General features: G+C 40.6%; 1 protein-coding gene across 2 annotated transcripts; it reads right to left on the reverse strand.

The window, feature by feature from the left end:
* Positions 1 to 7,163: 7,163 nt before the first annotated feature.
* DACT1 (dishevelled binding antagonist of beta catenin 1) lies at positions 7,164 to 18,394 on the reverse strand. Of its 2 annotated transcripts, none has more exons than XM_037832612.1 (4): positions 17,697 to 18,394; positions 15,404 to 15,536; positions 14,513 to 14,668; positions 7,164 to 10,493 (listed from the first exon to the last, which is right to left on the reverse strand). In XM_037832612.1, exons 1-4 carry the CDS (start codon positions 18,042 to 18,044, stop codon positions 8,596 to 8,598), a joined length of 2,535 nt encoding a protein of 844 aa, XP_037688540.1. In that variant the 5' UTR covers positions 18,045 to 18,394; the 3' UTR covers positions 7,164 to 8,595. The 2 variants fall into 2 exon arrangements, with proteins under 2 accessions (XP_037688540.1, XP_037688541.1); XM_037832613.1 differs by having other exon boundaries at positions 7,164 to 10,382; positions 17,697 to 18,392.
* Between the last annotated feature and the right edge of the window lie 2,116 nt (positions 18,395 to 20,510).

The raw sequence follows: 20,510 nt of genomic DNA on the forward strand, positions 1-20,510 counted from the left end.
TGTGATTTTAATAACTTTATAGCTATGATCAGAGTCAGTTACTCTACCTGATAGACTGACCACATGATTATCAATATTAACTATTAGGCCTGGCACAGGCCTTCCATGAAATCCATGAATCATATCAATCCAGGCTATTCTTAGCTATCAAAGATTAATTTGGAGCTTAATTTTTAATGTCTTTAAAAAGCTCCCATAAACAGTTGGGGAAATGTGAATGTGGAATATCAGATAAGATGAAAATGTGTTTAAATGGAAGGCAAGATTCTTGACCTTAAAAAGCAAGTGGCAAAATAGCAAGTAAAGTGATCTCTCATTCTTAGATACTTGCCTACTTGCAAGGGGATCTGAAAGGATATACAATAAAGGGTTGGCAAGATATTGCTAATTAATAAAAATAGAGTTTTTATTTTCTTAGTCTTTGCTTATTTGCTTTTTCTTACTTTCTATAATACACACATACTGTGTTTATAATAAAAGGTTATTTTATTATAGAGATTATTTTCAATAAAAAAAAATCTCCTATAGTCTTAAAACTTTAGCTTTGCATTTCCTGGTTCTAGCTAGGTATGATATCAGAGTAAAATGCCAAAACCCACTAGAAAGTCAGAAACCTGGGAATAGCATCTTCCTAAGTATGGTATGTAGATTCAAAAAACAAAAAAAGCCTCGTGGGAGTTGCTCTTGCAAGATTCCCCGCCAAGTTTGCCAGTTCAAAGGATAACACATTTTGCATATGATTTTGATAAATAAATAGATTTTAGGGTATTTATTCAAACCAAATCCATACACTGATCATTTTTATTCTGCCCATGATTAATCAAAATTTCCCAAGAAAGTCTCCAGGCTGCAACTTTTCATCCTTGAATCTGTTTATAGTACTCCTTTAAACTATAAGAGCTAGGTGAACTAGTGGTATTAAAGACATTTTTTATACTTTGATAACCCTGAAATATTTTAGCTATTATAATTAAATATAAAGGTAAGTTTTTCCTTGACTGCTTCAGCTGTAATGATTCCAAAGCAAGTGTTATTTACCTGGGCAATGGTCCTCAAATTAAAATAATTCGCTGCATCAGCTTTGGGCTCCATGCTGCTAGTCCTTATGTTTAACAGATAGGTTGTAACAGTGCCAAAAAAACCACCGTGGGCTAAGAAGTAAATAACCATTTCAAAAGTGTAATTATGTACTGTATTTATATTATTGTCAGAGATATGATGATCAGGTAAATCGTTAAAACCGACAGGTCTAAAACCAAACAAAATGACTCCCAAGGAAAGAAAAAGCACTTTTATATCATCTTTCAGGCAATACACACACGTAGAGAATATTATTTTTTTCTAGGTCTCAAAAGAAAAACTTGTATAGAAATAATTACAAAGCTCCCTTCTACCCTCCAAATTAAAGGTTTGCACTCAGAAGAAAGTAAAATAAAATTTACTGTGCCAATACTAAATGCACAGTCTTCAATGTTGATAAAGCATTTCCTTGCTTTTAACAACCCTTACTATTATATGAGATTTAAAAACCAGAACACAGCAAGACTGTGTGTTTTTCAGAGTAGGGCATGGAATTTAGGGGAAGTACATGTCTGGCTCTCCTACAAGACTCTGCTGGGTTTTTGAATTCTATCCATATTAAAAACGGGTCAGTGGAATTCTACCTCTTCTATGGCAGTATGAGCCCACTAGAACCCATCCCTCCCACTGATTACAACTAAAAACTCTGACCAAAATATGAAGGGAAAAAAACTACCTAAGGACTATGAGAAACAAACCAAAGCAGATAGATTGGGGGGGGGGGGGGCGGGGGGTGCACAGTGAGGGAGGAGAAAGGCGTGAGTTTCACATTATTTTTTTTTTTTTCTCATGCAGCTTTGTCCTGATGGCAGTCCCCAATGGCACAGCATGTGGCCACACAGGCAGCTAAGATTCCAGTAGAAACCTGTCTTTCTGGCCAGATGAACCAGAAAAAGTTGACCCTATGGCACAGAGAAAATGAGATAAATTTCAGAGCTAAAAGAAGGGATCCCCTAATTCTGTGTAGGAACCCTCACATATCTCAGTCTAACCTCTGAGCCAAGCATACAAGGAACAGGTCCAAACAATATAGCAAAGGCTTTGAGGATTGAACTGAGATATGAACCACCCACTCTCAGACTAACCCCTGAACTACACATGTGCAGGACAGACCCAAAGCAGCACATCAAAGGCTTAAATTATAGAACTGAGATTCAAATCCCTGCCTGCAGAACTGAGAGTCAGAACCTAACTGAGTTGGTTGCAGGCTAACACAAAAACATCAACATTCTCCTGAGGAATATAAAAGGGCCCAGAATCTACACAATGTAACATCCACAATGTCCAGATTACAAGCTAAAATTACTTAACAACCAAAGAAAAAGCAAAAATGTGACCTGACCAGTTCTCAAGGGAAAAACAATCAAAAGATGCTACTCCCAAGATGATCCAGATGTTGAAACTATCAAAGGCTTAAAGGAGCTATTACAACTATGTTCCATAATTTAAAGGAAAACACACTTAAAATGAAGAGAGAAATTCTCAGTAGAGAAATAGGAATATTAAAAAGAACCAAACTGAAATTTGAGAACTGAAAAATACAATGTTTGAATTTTTTTTAATTCACTGGATAAGCTCAATAGCAGAATGGAGATGACAAAAGAAAGATTCAATGAAAATGAAGATCATTGGAACTTATCCAAACTGAAAAACATGGAGAAAGTTAATAAATCCTTCCAAATATTTAGGACAGTATCAAAAGGTCTAAGATACATGTAATCAGAATTCTACAACATAACTACTACAATAAATGAATTTAGCAAAACTCAAGATTTAGGGTTAATATACAAATATCAGTTTATTCTTATACACCAGTAGCAAACAATTGGAAAATGAAATTTGCAATAGCACCAAGAAACAAAAATACATAGGAATAAACCTATAGGCGTGGGGCGTGCCCTGTGCAATTTGGCAGGAAGTCCGCTCCAGGACCCAGTGATCACGGCTGTTCCTGGGTCTGCGGGTGGAATACTCTGAGACTGCAGAGCTCACATCTCACTTTCCAACTCAAATGACCACTGTCCCTCTCTGCCATGCGCTCAGGGGTCCCTGGGATTGGGACTCATGTAGAATATAGGGGACCTAGAGATAGACAGCAGCTAGTGATGGGGGAACAATAATCTAATAAGAACAGATAAAATATTGAGGGTAATCTTAACGATATGGGAATGCTCAGGAATGACTATGGTTCATTACTTTTCTTATGGGATGGTAGGAGCATATTGGAAGCAATGAAGTTATTTTAGGATATTAGTTTTTCTTATTCCTTTGTTTTGTTTTGTTTGGAAATTTTTATTTATAAAGTTAATTTTTTTAAAAAAGGAATAAACCTAACAAAAGATACCCAAGACCTCTACACTAAAACTACAAAACACTGCTGAGAAAAACTAAAGAAAAAATATACCATATTCATGAACTGGAAGACTCATTATTGTTAAGATGGCAGTTCTCCCTTTATTGATCATAGATTCAATGTGATCCCAATCAAAATTTCAGCAAAATTTTTTTATAGAAACTGCCAGCCAGATTTGAAAATTCATATGATAATGCAAAGGATCTAGAATAACCAAAGGAATGGAGGAAGAGGAAGAGGAGAAGCAGGAGGAGAAGCTGCAGCAGCAGCAAAGTAGTTGGGAGAAGAAGGAGGAAAAAGAAGAGGAAGGAGAAGGAGAAGGAAAAGATGAGGAGACAGCAGCAGAGAAGGTGGAAGAGGAAGGAAAGAGGACGAGGAAGAGCTTGGAAAGCAGTTTGGAAGTTTCTTAAAAAGTGAAACATATACCTACCATATGATCCAAGCATTCCACAACTAAGTATTTACCTGAGACAAATTCAGACATATAGTCCATACAAAAACCTATCCATGAGTGTTCACAGCAGCTTTATTTGTAATAGCCCCAAACTGGAAATAACTCAAATGTTTATCAACAGGTAAATGGATAAACAAACTGTGGCATAGCCATACAAAGGAATACAACTCAGCATCTAAAAAGAATAAATACTAATGCATGAAAATAACACAGATGGATCTAAAAATCATTGTGCTTAATAAAAAATTCAGGCAAAAAAGAGCACATACTGTATGATTCCATTTACATAGAATAGTAGAAAATGCAAGGTAATCTATAGTGACAAAAGCAGATCAGTGGTTGCCTGGGGATAGGGGTGGAGGAAAAACTGAATTACAAGGGGTCTCAAGGAAACTTTTGAGAGTGACAGAAATGTTATCTTGATTGTTGTGATGGTTTCACAGGTGTATGTATGTCAAAACTGATCAAATTGTACACTTTAAATGTGTGCAGCTTATTGTACTTCAATTGTACCTCAATAAAATTGTACCCCCCAAAAAAGGGGCTAAGAGATCCAACTTATCAACAAAGGCAACAGGTGGTGCTATGGTTTATGTTTCCAGCAATATGGTATAATAGCTAACCTGTTATTATGGAACACTCAGAATGCTGGATAATTAACAAATGTTCTTTTAAGTGTATGGCTGACTTCACTAGAAAGAAACGTACCCAAGCTTGGAGAGTAGCTGTAGTAGTTGCTGGTCCCATAAACAAGAGGTTTTGGTTTCAAGTCACTTAGGGACAAGGACTTGACCCTCACAGGGTAGTATTTGGCAGTGAGACTAAGGGCTTCACCCTCAGTGAAAGGTTGAATCAGGAAAAAGAAATCCACCTGCTAACCCAGGATGGAAATAAGGCAGCTTATTTGCCTTAGCCTGGGCTGTGAATGAGAGAAAAGGTGTCCCCTGAAAACTTTTAACTGCAGCCTATCATCAAATAGGTTTGGGATTTGAATTTATACTTCCTCTATAGTCAAGGAACACATAGTACATAAATTACTTGAAAAAGTGGTCCAGCCTGGAAATATCCCTGAGGAGCTGGTATAAAAAAAGCAAAACTTCTCTTCATGGAAAAACCCTTAGCCAAGCTCCACAGGATTCACACAGTAATACCCCACTGAAAGTGAGCTTGCAATACATAAAATATGTGAGAAAATTAAAAAGGCGGTAAGTGTGAAAATGTATAGGTCCTGAGTAACACTTTCGTTGTTATATATTAGAATTTTTCTAAGCAGGACAAACTCAAGTTAGCCCATAAAATCTGGTGTCTTTTTTTCCTCTGTGAAGTAATACCTGGAACCCCATTAAAAAGGTTTAGGAAGCTTATCCACCACACAGGTTCATGAAACGAAAGAAGTTATAGAATAATATATATTCCATATATATAGTATAGGCCCTTTTTCTGAAGAAAAACTACAAAGGTTTTATGTTTATATGCACATATAACAGGATATGGAAATATATACACCAAATTTTTTGAAGAGCAAGATTTGAAGAGAATTAAGGGACACTAGCTTTAAACACCTGTACATTGTTATTTTTTTTGACGATGAACATTTGTAATTTTTTAAAATAAAGAAAAATATTTTAAAGAATTCTTTTGTTTGTTACAATAGCAACTGTTTTGTCATTGAAAATAATGGACAAATCCCAGTTTTCCAAGTGCAGTACAACTGCTATAGGAAAGTCAAGTAATAGACTAGGATAAGCCTTTGAAAATCCTGTTTTTCACACATTTCTTAGTTTGGAATTCTTTCACCTACAGTATAATTATTCAGAAGCTGGTTTTCAGAAAGTATCCCCTTCTGAGAATAATGCTTATTGAGAACAACTTGGAAATGATTCAAGAACTGACTGCAGGTCACAGTTGCCTTACGTAATAAATTTTATAGCCATGCCCCAGAGATCAGATCAGAGTATTAGAAAAAGTGGTGAGATCATTCCCTCACTTGTGTTTGGCTCACATTTAGCCAGGTAAACAAAGAAATTCTAGCCAAAGCAGAATGACTACTTGTATATAAAAACAAATGAACACCAAAACACTAGCAACTATACAACATTGTATTGTGAAGAATTAAGTTGTTTGGGATGTCTTGCTAAAAGGATGCCTTTGTAGGCCACAGAGAGAACAACTGTTTGTGTTCCAAGGATAAAAGCCTTGCTAGAAATAAGAGGTGTATAAAAGACAGGAAAAGAGAAAAATTTTAAGATACAATTAAAAAAATGGGTAGTTAAGCCCTACATGACAAAAAAAAAGGTATTTTAATTACACTAAATTTAGCATCTGAAACTTAGCCTTTGAAAATTTCATTTTAATTGAATACATTTCAGAATAAATATCTTAATTATGAGGCTGAGCTGATTCTATTGTTTCCTTTAAAAAAAGGGAATTCTCTCCTGGTCATATTTGAAACAAGTTGGGCATCAAATAGAACAATGACTGCAAGTGATTCTAACATACCAAATAAAAATCCATGAGTCCACAGTGATATTCAAAAGACAGAAAAGGGAGAAAATTAAGAAAGCTCCTTTTTTTTGGTAGAAGAATGCCAACTAATAAAAGTAGAAGGGAAGATATTTCAAAAACTACCACTTTGCACCTCACCCTCCCCAAGCAGTAACTGATCTGGGCAGAGATCAGCAATGTATGCTGCATAAAGCCATTAAGTGAAAGGTTGTTAAGGAATCCACACTGTACCAAAGAACTACCCACAAATACTAACCATTTGCAAAGGGGAAAAAAAAAACACAAATCTTTATAATGGAGAAATCTGGTGCATACCAGCTTAAGCAAGTGATCACTCAAATTTAGTATTGGGAGGCAATCTCATAACATATGGTTCTTGATGAGGGGTAATACAAAGCCCACACCACCACTGAAATCTTACCAAGAACGTGAACCCTGAATCCAATAAAGGCTGACACAGTTTACAGGAAATAGAGGGGCTAGAATGTTAAAGGACGACGTAAGGAAACAACAAAATCCAGAATGTGTGTACTTTCAAGACAACTGTCCTGAATTCTTCAAAAAGTCAGTGTCTGCTTTTTTTTTTTTAAGTAGGGAGATATTCTAAGTTAACAAAACTAAAAACTAAAGAGACCGAACAACCAACCACAATGATGCACAAACCTTGACTCGATCCTGGTTGGGGAAAAATTTTTTTAAATCCTTAGAACAAATCAGAAAATTTCAATTTAGATTAAATATTTGGTATTAAAATTTTAATTTTCCCAGGTGTCATCATGATATTTTGGTTATATAGGGAGAATCTCCTTGTTCTTCGGAAATGCATGCTTAGGTTCACAATGCCAGTAATTTACTCTAAAATGGTACAGGATTATATGTGGGGGTGGAGGGAGGATAGCCAATATCTGACAGTCTTTGACCTACAAAACTAGCAAAATGGTTTAATCTAATACATACATACATAGTTAATATTCTAAGGCTAGAATAGACCCAATATAAATTTCACAGATAACACCAATAATCAGCACAAAATTTATAGGTGTAAACATCTGGTTTTATACCCAAATAACAAACTTAGCAGTAAAACAAATTGTTTATTACAGCATATAATGTGTTATATTAAATTTACACAATGATATATAAAAACACATACTGCTTATATATCATACAGTAATTTAACTTCAACAGGAATTTCAAAACAACTACTACTCATGCACAAAACATGCTTATATCATTTTTAAAAAAGCAATTTTACACAATACTGTTTACCAAAAAAAAAAAAAAAATTTTTTTTAAGCCCTTCCAGACAGGGTCAGTGGTCCAATCTGGACTGGATTGCACTAAAATGTTGGGGCCAATGATTAGGTGGCAGAGTGCTCAATGAGCAACTCTGGATTGGTTCAAAAGGGTTGCTTTGTTAGGAGTCAATTTCTCTGAACCCCAGGGCCAAAATATTATCCCAAAGGCAGGTCATCTGAGGGAGGAATGATTGGATCAGCTGCAAATTAGGGAAGGGAAGAAAAGTATCAAAATGTTGGGTAAATAATCCTAGAATGGGGTTAGTGTAACCAGGGCCTAGGCACCAAGTGTGACAAAAGTTTTTTTGTGAATTCTTTTTAAAGTGTTACCAGCATTCCTATGCAAGTCACCATCTCTCTGGATTTAAGGTCTGCTTTACAAGTTCTGAGCACAGTAAACAGAAAAGAATGGGGAATATGTAAGAAATGTAGAGTATATAAAACATTATAACAAAGGCTGTCCTATGCACCTACTTCACACAATTTTAAGTTGATCCCCCCACCGCCCTCCTCAAGAAAACCCTCGTGAAGACACTGTCCTCAAGAATCAAGGGGCAAAAGTATACCCTAAAATTCCATCCACCTGACCTTGAGATCAAAAAGGTCAATGAGACCTGAAATAAATACCAAAACCTGTAACTTGACAAGCGCTAAGGAAATTTAAAACAGAAATTAGCTGGTATCAGAAAATTCATTCAACATCACCACCATTAAAACCTTAATATTTACTTCTAACTAACATAACCTTCTTTACCTTCCATAAAAGGCACTAGTGTCCATACATGATGATGAAACATAATTTACCTTGATTTTATCTTTAAAAAAGCAAAACATCCCCTGAAAGTACTACACAAAAACTAAGACACAACTTTCGTTTTGATGACTTTCTACACCAACGATGTGACTCAAACCGTCGTCATCAGTTTCAAAGAGCCGGACCTAAAGCGGAGGATTTTCTTCTTGAGGTTATGTGAAGCCTTAATTTTAACGAAGGTTTTTGTGGGGTTGTTGTGAAGGTCTGGGGCTGCGACCGTTTGAATAGGGAGAGTCTGAACAAACTGCGACCAAATTAATCCCCCACTTTCTTCAGAGTCACTGGTGGTTGTGCTCTCCCCCACAAACTCCCCCTCGCTCACACTTGACTCGCTGTCCCCAAAGCAGTTTGTGGTGTAATTGCTCTGCTCGTCCTCACTGGTGTCCACTACGGTGGAGTGGAACAGGGACTCGCACTCAGCAGAATACTCGGAGTCACTAGCTACATAGGCATAAGGACTCGCATAGGGGAGAGGGACTGATGTTGTGTACACACCCACGTTTTCCCGGCGATTTCTTCTGGCTCTTCTCAGGGCTTCTTCATAGGAAATCTCGGCCGACGACTTCCACCGCCGATAGTCAGTTCGCTTATGCTTAGGTTTGGCCACAACCGCATCCCGTCCGTGGCCGCGGGGCTTGTTCACAGCCCTGTGGCCGCCACCCAGGGGCCTGCCGGGAAGACCCGCCTCAGGCTGGGCATTCCCGCTCCTCCTCCCTTTGGAAGAGGCTTTCTTGGGTTTCTTATTTGTATCCAAATCATCGGGGAACCGACACTTCTTGCTCACTACGCGGGTTTTCTCTCTCAGAGTTGGCAATCCGTTTTCCACCCCATGAAGCGCCTGCATTCTGTGCTTCAGGGTCGAGTTTTTGGGGATTCCCACGTTCTTATTGGCCCGGTGGAGCCTGACGCTGGGCTGCTGCCCTGGGATGAACTGGGCTTTCACCAGGTGCCCTTCCTCTAGGCTTTGGGAAGAAGAGCCCTCGCTTTTGAAATCCAAGGCAGGCCTCTCTTCCACAGGGAGAGCTGCAGACAGGAGTGAAGGAGGAGCAGGAAGGGGAGCTGCGGGAAGAACAACCTGCAGGCTGTTTTTCTGTGACATCTTTTTCAGTGGCTGGACAATTTTGTTCTCTTGCGGGGGAACAGAGACTCGCCCAGGGCTCTCTTTTGGAGAGGCAGCTGAGATCTGACTGCTTTCTTTAGGGGACTCCCCGCTCACAGCAGTGGGACACCGAGCACGTTCTTGGGAGGCTGGTTTGACATTTTTGGGCAGATGCTTACTTTGAAGTTCATTGGCAGCGCCTGGTAAGCAGCCCTCTGGTAGGGGCAACTTCTTGCTTTCCAGTTGTTCTGCCTTTGATTCCTTTGACCACTGCTTCAGTGGGGAGAATGTCCCAGTGTCCAAAGAGGGTATTCCACCAGAGGGCACACAGGCCTGTTTAGAATTCTTAAGGTTCACACTACTGCCCTGTGAGACACCACCAGTCACCCTGACACAAATGCTCCCATTCCTCAGAAGCCCTTTAGGGGGATCAGCGTTCACAGTGGTTCTTGGTTTGTTGGTCCTTACAGGGTGGGTTTTTTTCTGGACGAGGCTCAGAATGTAGCCATCCATTTTCTTACTGGAAGAAGGATGGGAAGCAGACCACAAACTGCTTGGAGATGGTAAGGAGCTGTCTGTTTTGCTGGAGTCTAACTCAGATCTGATGCAAGTGTCACTGGCATGGTTACCAAGCCTCTCCTCTTCCCTCAGAGGATTGCCCGTCAGACAAAGAAGAAACATTGGACTCTGCACAGCCACGGCATGAAGTGGACTAGGATAGCGATATACATCATTCCCATTTTTAGACACCAGATCACACTGGTACTTGGGATTCACATCTGCAATGACATCAAGGGGATTAAATTGTGGTGTAGAGAGGGAACGGCAAACTGCCCCTGAGGCCTGGTCTTCACAGTGGCCTTCTTTACATTCCAACCATCCTATGATATCTGAAAAACATTTAAAGGTATACTCTGAAGAAATGAACTGGTCAGCACCTTAAGTCTTTGGCCAATTTTTATGAAGCCAAATTCACGGCTAGAGAAAGAATGCCAAAGAACCAAAAAATACTCCACTAGCTATTCTACCATTTTACACAGTTCATACTACTGGATGCAGGGAAAAAATAATATTTCCATGGCTACCTGATACTCTTCTCTCCCTCCAAATTTCTTTGGGCAAGCCAGAAAGGAATAAAAAGGAGCAATAAAAAATGTCATGTGTTTGAACTCTCCTATACTACTGGTAGGAATGATACAACACTTTTGGAGAGAAATTTGACTGTTTGAAAAGTGTATTAAGTAAGTATATAGTAGGAACAAGTTCACAGAAATGTTGCTATATTAGGTAACTTTCTTGGGGTAGAGTACGAACATGTTGGAAGTAAAGTAGTTATCTTAGGTTAGTTGTCTTCTTCTTACTCCCTTGTTATGGTCTCTTTGAAATGTTCTTTTATTGTATGGGTTTTTTTTTAATTATTTTTTTTATTTTTTTTTATTTTTCATACAGTTGATTTAAAAAAGAAAAAAAGTTAAAAAAAAAAAAAAGGAAAAAAATATGTAGAGCCCCCTTGAAGAGCCTGTGGAGAATGTAGGGGTATTCGCCTACCCCACCTCCATGGTTGCTAACATGACCACAGACATAGGGGACTGGTGGTTTGATGGGTTGAGTTCTCTACCACAGGATTTACACTTGGGAAGACTGTTGCTGCAAAGGAGAGGCTAGCCCTCCCTATAATTGTGCCTAAGAGCCTCCTCCCGAATGCCTCTTTGTTGCTCAGATGTGGCCCTCTCTCTCTAGCTGAGCCAACTTGGCAGGTGAAATCACTGCCCTCCCCCCTACGTGGGATCAGACACCCAGGGGAGTGAATCTCCCTGGCAACGTGGAATATGACTCCTGGGGAGGAATGCAGACCCCGCATCGTGGGATGGAGAACATCTTCTTGACCAAACGGGGGATGTGAAAGGAAATGAAATAAGCTTCAGTGGCAGAGAGATTCCAAAAGGAGCCGAGAGGTCACTCTGGTGGGCGCTCTTATGCACAATTTAGACAACCCTTTTTAGGTTCTAAAGAATTGGGGTAGCTGGTGGTAGATACCTGAAACTATCAAACTACAACCCAGAACCCATGAATCTCGAAGACAGTTGTATAAAAATGTAGCTTATGAGGGGTGACAATGGGATTGGAAAGCCATAAGGACCACACTCCCCTTTGTCTAGTTTATGGATGGATGAGTAGAAAAATATGGGAAGGAAACAAACAAACAAAGGCACCCAGTGTTCTTTTTTACTTTAATTGCTCTTTTTCACTTTAATTATTATTCTTGTTATTTTTGTGTGTGTGCTAATGAAGGTGTCAGGGATTGGTTTAGGTGATGAATGTACAACTATGTAATGGTACTGTGAACAATCGAATGTACGATTTGTTTTGTATGACTGCGTGGTATGTGAATATATCTCAATAAAATGAAGATTTAAAATTTAAAAAAAGCCAAAAAAATAAAAATGCTCATACTTTTACCTAAAGAAACATAGATGTACACAAAAATTTATATACAAGGATACTTACAAGATTATTTGAAACAGCAAAAAAAGTAAAGAATACTAGAGACAATTTAAATGTTTAACAAATTTTTAACAAGATATAACATAGCCTCTGAAGAAATAATCTTCGGCCACTAAAATGCTTTATAGCTATATTGAATAATAAGGAGGAAACAGTTTAATAGCTATCTTAATTTCAGTAGTGATGCTAAAAAAATGTTTTTTTAATAGGAAAATGAATTCTCAATAAGCCTTAAAGGAAAAAAATTGAGTATTATTATTAATGGATAAATTTCCCACATCTCAAAAATGAAGATGTTAAAATACAATGAAACCAAGCTTTCTTACTTCTTAATTATTTTGATCTCTTATCCTGGTGAATATTATAAATATCAAAAAGTCCTTTTAATGACCTTCAGTTATCGGAGAAAATCAAAGTTGAGTTTATCACTAATTTGTCCTTCAATATAATTATATTTATTCATTAAAATACTGAGAACCTACTGTGTTCCAGACTCTGAAGTAACCTCATGTTTAGGAGCTATCCACAAGTAAAAGATTTCTGCCAGAGAGAGGTATTCTCTCACAGTAATACATTAACAACACCACAAAACAACAAATATAAATCCACCCATTTGCTAATATTCTAAAAGCCTATGAATCTGTTTTAAAATGCTAACCTGCTATCTTCCTTTACCCTAAAAACATCAGTCCTTTCATTTCTTCCAGTGTTAACTACTTCATTCAAAGGGACAGCTCCATGGACTTAAATAATTAGCAGTCCCAAGGTAAAAACCATGTAGACCCAGAGTTGATAATGATTCATTTGTAAAGAAAAGATTATTATAAAATAAAAGTCCCATATCCCTATGCCAACCCCCCCCCCCAGTAAGTAGCTTGTTCTAAGAAGAGGAAACCTCTCTAGCTAACATCTTTCTCTATCCCTCCTCCCCGACTTCTCTAAGCCCTATTTTTGCCTTACCTAAAGCCACATTTACCTACACTTCATGATTCCTCCCTTTTCCCTTCTTCAAGCTAAGGAAAAAAACAGACATCCTGGCCCCGAAGGCCCAACCCAACTGTCTCAATTATGTTATGATGTGGTATCTCCCTTAGAGGTCTGTCTTCAAGGAAAACCTGTACCCAACTGCCTTTAATGGGTTTATCAAGTGTCCTTCTGAAACTAGATTTGCAGAGTGTAGGGGAGCAATTATCCAGTGAACTTGAGGCACAGACAGACACTCCAGACAACACAAATCTGTGCTTCCCCAAATGACTGCTGCTGCTAACACACACTATACAGGTACAAAGACACCAGCCAATTAGCAACTCTCAGCTGTTCCATCTTATGTCTGTGTTGCCTGGACTCCAAGATTCAGTATTATACCCAAGTGGAGAACACAGACAAATGAAGGAGGCAGTGACTTGTGACAGCACCTACAGTTCCTCTAATCTCCACATATTCTCTGTTCTTCCAAGGAATCACAGACAAAGCCAGACTAAGGAAAGAGTCTGAGTTTTAGAACCAACCCTGCTATTCAACAGATGTTGCTCATAAGCTGCATTCTGCAGCTTATAGGCAACAATTCCTTGTATTAGATGAGAAGGCTGAACAAAACAATTTCTCAAGTCCCTTGGCCTGGTAGAAAAACATGGACCTGGCAGTTTAGGTCTGAGCTTGAATCCCACCTCTGCCACCCACTAGCTCTATAGCCTTAAACACTAATCTTATCGGGCCTCATTTTACTGATACATAAAATGAAGCTAACAACACCTGTACCTTGAAAGACCTCTTTTGAGGATTCAAAGGAGCTAAGAGAAGGCAGATCCCCCAATACGGTATGTGGCATATAGTGGAAATCCAGAAACTTTTCCAGGGCAAACAACACCTTGATTCTCTATAGAGATCCTTACAAGGATTCCCAAAAGGGAACAATGGCACATGGGCTAGGGGGATCTTACCCACCTGCTAAAAGGCATTCTAGAGAAGATAGATGGGCGACATTCTCCCTAAAATACCAAGCAGTCCTCAGCCAGGCTAGACAGATATATTTAGCAGCCTTTGGACAGGCATTTTTAACTTAATGGTGAGCTTTAGCTTTAAATGATTAAAAGAAGAAATGGGACCCAAGTGGGTTTCAAAATAAACTGCAGACAAGTCAAACTAACAGCAAAGGCTCAGAAACAGAGCTCAAGACTTTTAATATTGTGACAGATTTCTAAAGATAATTCATCATTATATAAAGCCAATTGGCACCCAAAAAAATACTGGAATGCTGTTACAACTGTGACACTACACACAACAAGTCAATGAAATTCTCCCAAGCCTTTGTTTTCCACCAGTAAAAGGGGTTGGAGCTAGGTACCCTCTGAGGGCCCTTGACTCTTTCCAATAGAAAGTTTCTATCAATTCTAGCAAATCTTACCTGCAGATTTGAGGCAACCATCTGAGATAGTCAGGGTTGCATCCAAGGGGCTACAAAAGCAGGTGCTAGAATGACAACTGGATAAACACTCACTGAAGACTGAGTTGGAGGAATTGGAAAGGGATCCTGAAGTTCCATCACTCAACTCATAAAAACCTACAAATAAAAACACCATTTGGAATCAAGATCATGTCAAGCAATAACACATTTGTGTTTAAAAGGAAAAGGGATAGTATCTAAAAAAGGGAGATTTTTTTTTTTTTTTTTTTTTTTTTTGGCCAATTTTGGTTCACTGGATTTAGTGTCCTAATTTTATGGTTTTTATCTCAAACAATCCTTAGGAAAAAGTAAAGACCCCATAACTATGGGTACATTTCAAAGCTACTCTCACCCTCAAGTTGCTCTCCCTCCTTGCCTCCACCTTTCTTCAAGGAAAGAGAAAGCCTCAACTTCATCATGAAAATTTCAGAAGGAATAACTTTAAGGAAAAAAAAAATTATTTAATGAGCCAAATGGCTTAAAAAAAAATGAAAAGAAAAAGAAAACAAAACTTTTGAAGTGTTCTCAGGAAGTTGAAGTGTGACTAATATTCTAGCCTGGTTCTAATTTTCTCAAGTTTCAAAGGAGGACTTTTCTTCCAGAAATTTGAATACAACTTTTATTTTAAATTCAGGGGACTCCAGACAAATCAATCTCATTATTTTAAAATATTATAGTCTGGGCTTTATTTCCCCCTCATACAACTCAATGGCAGACTGCCTTTTCCCCCCATCTCTGCACTGGAAACAGACTCCATTTGCAGGTCTGGGAATGTTGACCATGAGGAGGTGAGGGGGAGGGCGAGTTATAACAGATGAGTGCAGAATTCTGTCCTTGTGCTCAAACACTCACCTGAGCTAGGCCGGCTGTCTGTCTCCAGGTGCTCTTCAGATGTCTTTTCCACATCCAATCTCAGGTCACTTATCTGCTTGTCGAGTTCCTGCAACTGGTTCAGCAAGCCAGCATCTCTCCTCCTCAAACAATTCTGATTAGAAAGAAACAGAGAAAGGAAAAAAATGAACACACTTTGGTGACAAAGAACCAGCAAACTGCTCTAAGTACTGAAATTACCCATCAGTTCACTAAATTACTCTTCAGTTCATCACATCTTCCAAAACCAAAATTTTGTTGGAAGAAACAAAGAAAAACTTCAAGAATATGTCCTATGTTTAATTTTACTTTCTCACATTTTGTCATAATATAAAGTTTCTTCATAAAAACAAAACTTGCTTTTAAGTTTCAACTAATACATACAAACTGATTTTTTTAATAGGTAAGGGCAATAAAAATGCACTGGAATATTTTAGACCCTCTAGTGTACAGCTGTTTTGTTTTTTTTTTTAATTCTTTACAATAGACATATTAATTTGAAGTCAGAGTAACAGATCTTCTGTAATATGCTTATGATCTTACTTGGGTGAGATTTTCTGGCCAAACGTCTTGGCCTTCAGGGTTTTGTTTTCTATTAGTTGCTTTGTGGGGTTTAATCAGCCTTAGGGCCTTTGAAAGTGAGAAACTAATACTTGGCCAGTGCCAAGTATAATGTGAGCTGGCAGAATCCAAAACCCTCAAGGGAAGGCCCATCAAGATTTGAACTCAGCTCAGGTTTCCAAAGGTGAAAGATTTGTTGTGCTAACTCACACCGCCACCTAGTGCTTCCTATTGCTGGAAAAGCAAAAGGCATCTGGTTCAAATCAGAAATGCCAAGCCTACAAATGAAAATAGTACCACAAACACTGACTGAACTGGAATTCTCCTGACACACTGCGTTTACTCCTTGAGAGGACAATAGGAATGCACCACTCACAATCTTGAGATTCATGAGGATAAAACTGCGCTTTGCACAAGGCAATGCATAAAATGGGAATGATGAGGCATAACCATAGGAAATTAGCTCAAATTGATGTTACATCAAATCTGGTCTGCTACCAAAGAAACATATTAAATTGCCAAATAAGAGGTATTGCACAAATCATAAGTTATATCCTTAAAAAACAGATTCATATGAATATCTACTTCCCCCATCTGTTCTTAGATGTAAAAAGCTTGGAGACAGAAAATATGTTTGTTCTCTAGAATGAGTCTCTTCAGGAAAAATGAACAAAACCATAAAGCACCTTGATGCTCAAAAAAAAGGAAAAATCTGAGAAAAGATATTATAAGAAAACATAAATAACCACACAGCCATCACTACTTCATTGTAGAATGGACATTGTCTAGCATGTGTCCAGTTTCAGATAGTATCACATGGTCAGGTACGGCTTTTTTGCCGTTTGCAAAACTACATTTTGAGGTCACTGAAACAAAGCTGCCGCCATTATTCTGAGGCGGGGTCAAAAGCTGTGCATTGATACATTAAGAGCCAAAGTTCTTTTTCTACCCTGTTAATGAAGACAGCGTAGAATGACTGAGACGCTGACAGAAATCCAATAAGATAAATGCCCCCCTGAGAGCAGGTTCGCTCTTCTTCCACTTCCACCACCAATCTCGGATAGCAGTACGTATAGAACATGAGGGGAGAGGGGGAATTCTCCAGTCAAATTTCCATCATTTGCATCTAGTTTTAGCTCCCTTATACAAAGGGCTTTTATTTGAAATTAAGCACCAGCCTGGGCGGAAGCTGGCACGCTAGGGAGGGCCTTGGGAAGTGCAGGGCTCCCCACGGGCGCTTCGGTGTAATCGTCGAAACTCGGCGTCGGACACTTAGCCACGCCACAAGCCCCCTCCTCGGCTTTTGTCCCCCCTCGGCGGAAAGGAGATGAAGCTAAGAAGACCTGCAAATGAAATGGTGTTTAAAGTGAGGGTTTGCAAACCTTCAGGGTCAGGGCAGGTATGAAGAATCCCCAGCGCGGAGGAGGAGGGGAAAGCGGCCACCCCCTCCCCACAATCCGCGCGGGGTCGCCAGCCCCTTACCTGCCCAGACACAAAGCGGCACACCAGAAATGCGTGGGCGTGGGTAGCCCACGCGCACCGGGTACGCGCAGGAATGGGGGTCAGGGAGACATGGGCGAGGGGAAAGGGTCCCGGTAACACTGTGAATTTCTGCAGCCAGAGGCAGCCAACCGCGCGCCCACCTCGGACCACCTGTCCCGATCCTCAGTCCCCCTGCGGGGACAGACGTGCCCCACCCCAGGGCACGACCTACCAATTGTTTCCGCAGCAGCAAGATGTTCTCCTCCAAGAACTTCTCCTCCAGGCGGCTGCGCTGCGCGGCCTCCCCTGGTAGTTCCCCGGCGCGGAGCGAAGCAGCGGCCCCCGCGTCTCCGGCGCCGCGCAGGGCGCCCCGGACCAGCAGCTCCTGGCGCTGGCGCAGGTACTCCAGCTCCGCCAGCCCGGCCAGCGTGGCCTCCTGCCGCTCCCGGGTGCGCTGCCGCTCCGTGTCCGCCTCGCCCTTCTCCCGCCAGCGCCCCTCGGGCTCAGCCGCGCGCTGCTCGCCCCGGGCCGGCGCTTGCGGCTCCAGCTCCCTCGCCGTCCCGGCGGGACTCGGCTTCATGGCCCAACCCCGTGGCAAGCACCCGTCACCGCAGCCGGGCCGTCCGGACGGAGGAGCAAGAGCGCTACGGCCCCCGACTCATTCCTCCCCGCACCCGGCCACGGCGGCGAGAAGCACTCGGGACCCGCGCACAGCAGGCGGCTGCAACAGTCCCGCCCCGGGCGGAGCGGTCTGCGGTCTCAGCGCGTCCCTCTCCTCCCGCCCCGCAGCTGATAACGCCCTGCTCGGCGCTACGTCACGCGCGGCGGCCCGGCAGACTGTATTCAACTTCGCGTCCACCGCCGCCCCTAGCCGGCCCCTCTGCTCCGAGGCTCGCTGCTCAGGCTCTCCCCTTTTTCTGTCAGACGCGCCAGCCAGCCGCTCGGCGGTCAGACCCGGCCCTCCTCCTCGCTCTGCCTTCCCGGCTCCTCCCTCACTCCTCCCCTCTCTTCCAGCGGGCCTCCTCGCCCCCTTTTCGCGAATACTGCGCCCAATATTTCGGTCGTTCCTTATTGGTTCTTCTCCAACGCACAATGCAAGGGTCGACCGCCTCGAGCCCCAGCATCCTGTTACAGTCGGACTCGCAGGCAGGGTCCGGGATGGGACACAGCACTTTGGCTCCCCAGAGAACTTTCTGAAACTCGACCAAGTTTCAGCCCAAAATCTTAACCCTTTCCCCACACGTCTACTATTGACATCCTCTTGGACTGACTTGGATTTTTCATCTAACCAAGCAACATACTGCGAGTGTATTCAAAGACAATTTTGTGGGGTTTTAAAACTCCACTTTATAAAGAAAGGCAATACAAAGCACAATGCAATGCTACTCTGAAACTGTTTAATTCCAAATTTTGTTGTTTTATTTTAATTTTTTAAACTATACATGGGGCGGAAATCTTACCATGGAAGTCATTTAAAACTAGACAAGAGGATGTCGCTGTATAGCAAGCAATTGCATTAATACTCTGACATGCACGTGTCCGCTTTGTTGTTTTGCGGTTTTTATTGTTAGTATTTAATGTGCATTCACAAGAGCTCTCAAATTCAGACTGCCCGAATTTGAGTCACAGTTCTACTCATGATAGTTATGCGGGCAAGTTATTTCACCTCTGTCCTTCCATTTCCCCACCAATAAAATGGACCTATTAACAGAAGTTCCCTGTTACAAGAATTATAATAATACACAGTATGCAATATATATTGGGGAGGGGGGTTGCATTTAGAACATGGTTGGCACATTGTAAGAGTTACATAAGTTTGGAATGTTTGGTTTTATTTTCCCCCTCCAGAGGGATTTAAAATGAAAACTTTCCTGCTGGAGTATCATTTATGGTTTGGTCATCTCTGCTTGGGACACTGGTCACAGGAAATCTCAGATAAGGATCTGGAAATGCCACCGGTTTGCTTGTCTTTGGAAAAAGGACCATATAAATAATAATAATTTTAAGAAGCAGTACCTTCAAGAGCCTCAAAAATTAATCCATCAAATCACAATTTGCTGAAGTTCAGGCAAAGTGTTGTGTGATGGTGTGCTAACTATTATTTCAGACTCTTAGACCTTTGCTGAGCTGCTTCTCCTGCCTGGAGTTATCCCTCTCTTCTCCCCTCTCTGTGTGTTCTAAACTTCCTTCCAGGATCAGTTCACTAGCTTCTCTTCTCTGAACTCCATTTACTGCATGAACAGCTATCTGACCTTACCACATGTTACTTGTATGACTATTTATCTGGCTGTGTGCACACACATCCAGGTATGTAGGTGTGTATAAATATCTTTTCTCTCCAAGTTCCTTGAAGGTGGGGTCTTTTTTAATACCCTCTTAGTATCCTAGTATTTAACACAGTGCCTGGAAAGCATTTAACTGATGATTGCTAGACAGAGACTCCAGAAAATGTAGATTGGCTATAAATTCTTTTTTTATTAACATCCTTTTTAACTAACTTAATATCTTGTCACTGTCCCCTCTCCCCCACTCCCCCAATGCTGCCCCTCGCAGACATAAAGGAGCTATAATTACAAGCTTGGTTCATAATTAACAAGATTGTATATTAGATCTAAAAATGAATTTACATTCAGTTGTTCATAAGCATACAAAATCAATTCTGTTCAGGTCACCTATTCTTTATGCCAATTGTGTGTCCAACACTATACATGATAATACAGGAACTAATTTTCCTCCCTAGTTTTTAGTAAGACACTAAAGAATAATAACTTATCCTGTCTGCCAAATGCCATTCACCCATGTCTTCTCTCATTGTTTCACCCTATTCATTTCTAAGCAAGCTTCTTGCTTCCTAGTTCTGAATTAGATTCCCGCTGGCTGGGTGGAGTCTATTATTGTGGCCTGTGTTGTGTCACACATCGACAACTATATTTAGAAGGGGAAAAAAAAAGCTGAAGCATGTTTTTACACACTTCTAATAAATCTTGTTAAAGCAGACAGGCAAGTCATTATGTCTCCAAACCTCCCCACCTTCCCACCCCCTCCC

This window comes from Choloepus didactylus, chromosome 4, assembly GCF_015220235.1.
Source record: "Choloepus didactylus isolate mChoDid1 chromosome 4, mChoDid1.pri, whole genome shotgun sequence".
In the NCBI taxonomy this organism is placed as follows: domain Eukaryota; kingdom Metazoa; phylum Chordata; class Mammalia; order Pilosa; family Megalonychidae; genus Choloepus; species Choloepus didactylus.